Source organism: Sinocyclocheilus anshuiensis, unplaced genomic scaffold (genome assembly GCF_001515605.1).
Source record: "Sinocyclocheilus anshuiensis isolate Anshui unplaced genomic scaffold, SAMN03320099.WGS_v1.1 C32560461, whole genome shotgun sequence".
Taxonomy (NCBI): Eukaryota; Metazoa; Chordata; class Actinopteri; order Cypriniformes; family Cyprinidae; genus Sinocyclocheilus; species Sinocyclocheilus anshuiensis.
In genome coordinates, this window is record NW_015617948.1 from 1 (window position 1) to 1119 (window position 1119).

Sequence of the window (1119 nt, forward strand, 5' to 3'; positions counted from 1 at the left end):
GCTAAAGAGCTTGCAGAAAGCTCTAAAGAACCCTTTTGGTAATGCTGGGATGTTGGCGAGTGAAATCACAAAGCGAGCCAAGAGGTTAGACCTTCGTATCTCTAAAAACACTCGCAAGACATTTTGTTTTGCATTGTCATCATGTACTTTGCATCAACTTGATAAACCTGCAATATGTCTGTCTTTATCTCTCTGTCTCTGACAGGAAGGCAGGCTTGGGGACAGGACTGACGTTGCAGGGAACGGTCCATCCAGAGCTTAACCACAGTGGAGAATTGGTAAATTAAAGCAAAGCCATAGTGCTTGGACAACACTGAGATGATGTTCATCCAATGCTGGAATGATATTTACTCATAAGAAATAGCCAGGATACCAGCAAGAACACCAAAGCCTAAATAAGACGTAGATCGCAGGGCTAAATTATTATTTTTTCCCTCTTAAAGACTGTTAAAGCCATCGAGCAGTTTGGAGCTGTTATTGAAGAGCTTCTCCTGAAACATGGAAAGAGAATCATTGGTGAGTGATGTGTTTGCATAGTGCTGCTAGATCTTGCTAGATTATATTATTTGCTTTAGTCTGCGTTGGCAATTTGCTGCTGATTTTTGTGTGTATGTGTTTTGCATGCTAATTCTTCCTGGTTTCAACTTTTTTTGCTTTCACTTGACATATTTTCCATATTACAGCTAAATATTGTGACAAATGCTTTTGTCAGGTGTCCATATGAGCATGTGGCTTGAACTTTTCTCATTGTGATTGAGTGATTCTGTACATGTGGCTTTTTAGATGAACAATTTGTTCTGAAGCGAGTTGCAGACTGTGCCATTGATCTGTACGCCATGGTTGTGGTCTTGTCCAGGTAGGTTATATACATGTATTAATTTGCATAACCTTTACAACTGCTCATACTCAGGGTAAGGTGTTTTTTAAAGAAAAAAACCCTAACTCAAAGTGTTCAACTTTGACACTGTTTGTACTAAGGATGTAAAGGTTACCTCAAATCATGCAGCTTAAAGGGTTAGTTCACCCAAAAATGAAAATTGAATTTAATTACTCGCCCTCAAAGCATCCTAGGTGTTATATGACTTTCTTCTTTCAGACGAATCCAGTTGGAGTTATATT

The 1119-nt window shown here is 38.9% G+C and overlaps 1 protein-coding gene across 1 annotated transcript; it reads left to right on the forward strand.

The window, feature by feature from the left end:
* The first annotated feature begins 6 nt into the window (after nucleotides 1–6).
* Nucleotides 7–880, forward strand: LOC107682760 (very long-chain specific acyl-CoA dehydrogenase, mitochondrial-like). Its single transcript, XM_016478909.1, has 4 exons — nucleotides 7–84; nucleotides 206–278; nucleotides 444–516; nucleotides 784–880. The coding sequence occupies exons 1-4, from the start codon at nucleotides 50–52 to the stop codon at nucleotides 858–860; spliced, it is 258 nt and encodes an 85-aa protein (XP_016334395.1). The 5' UTR covers nucleotides 7–49; the 3' UTR covers nucleotides 861–880.
* The last annotated feature ends 239 nt before the right edge of the window (nucleotides 881–1119 follow it).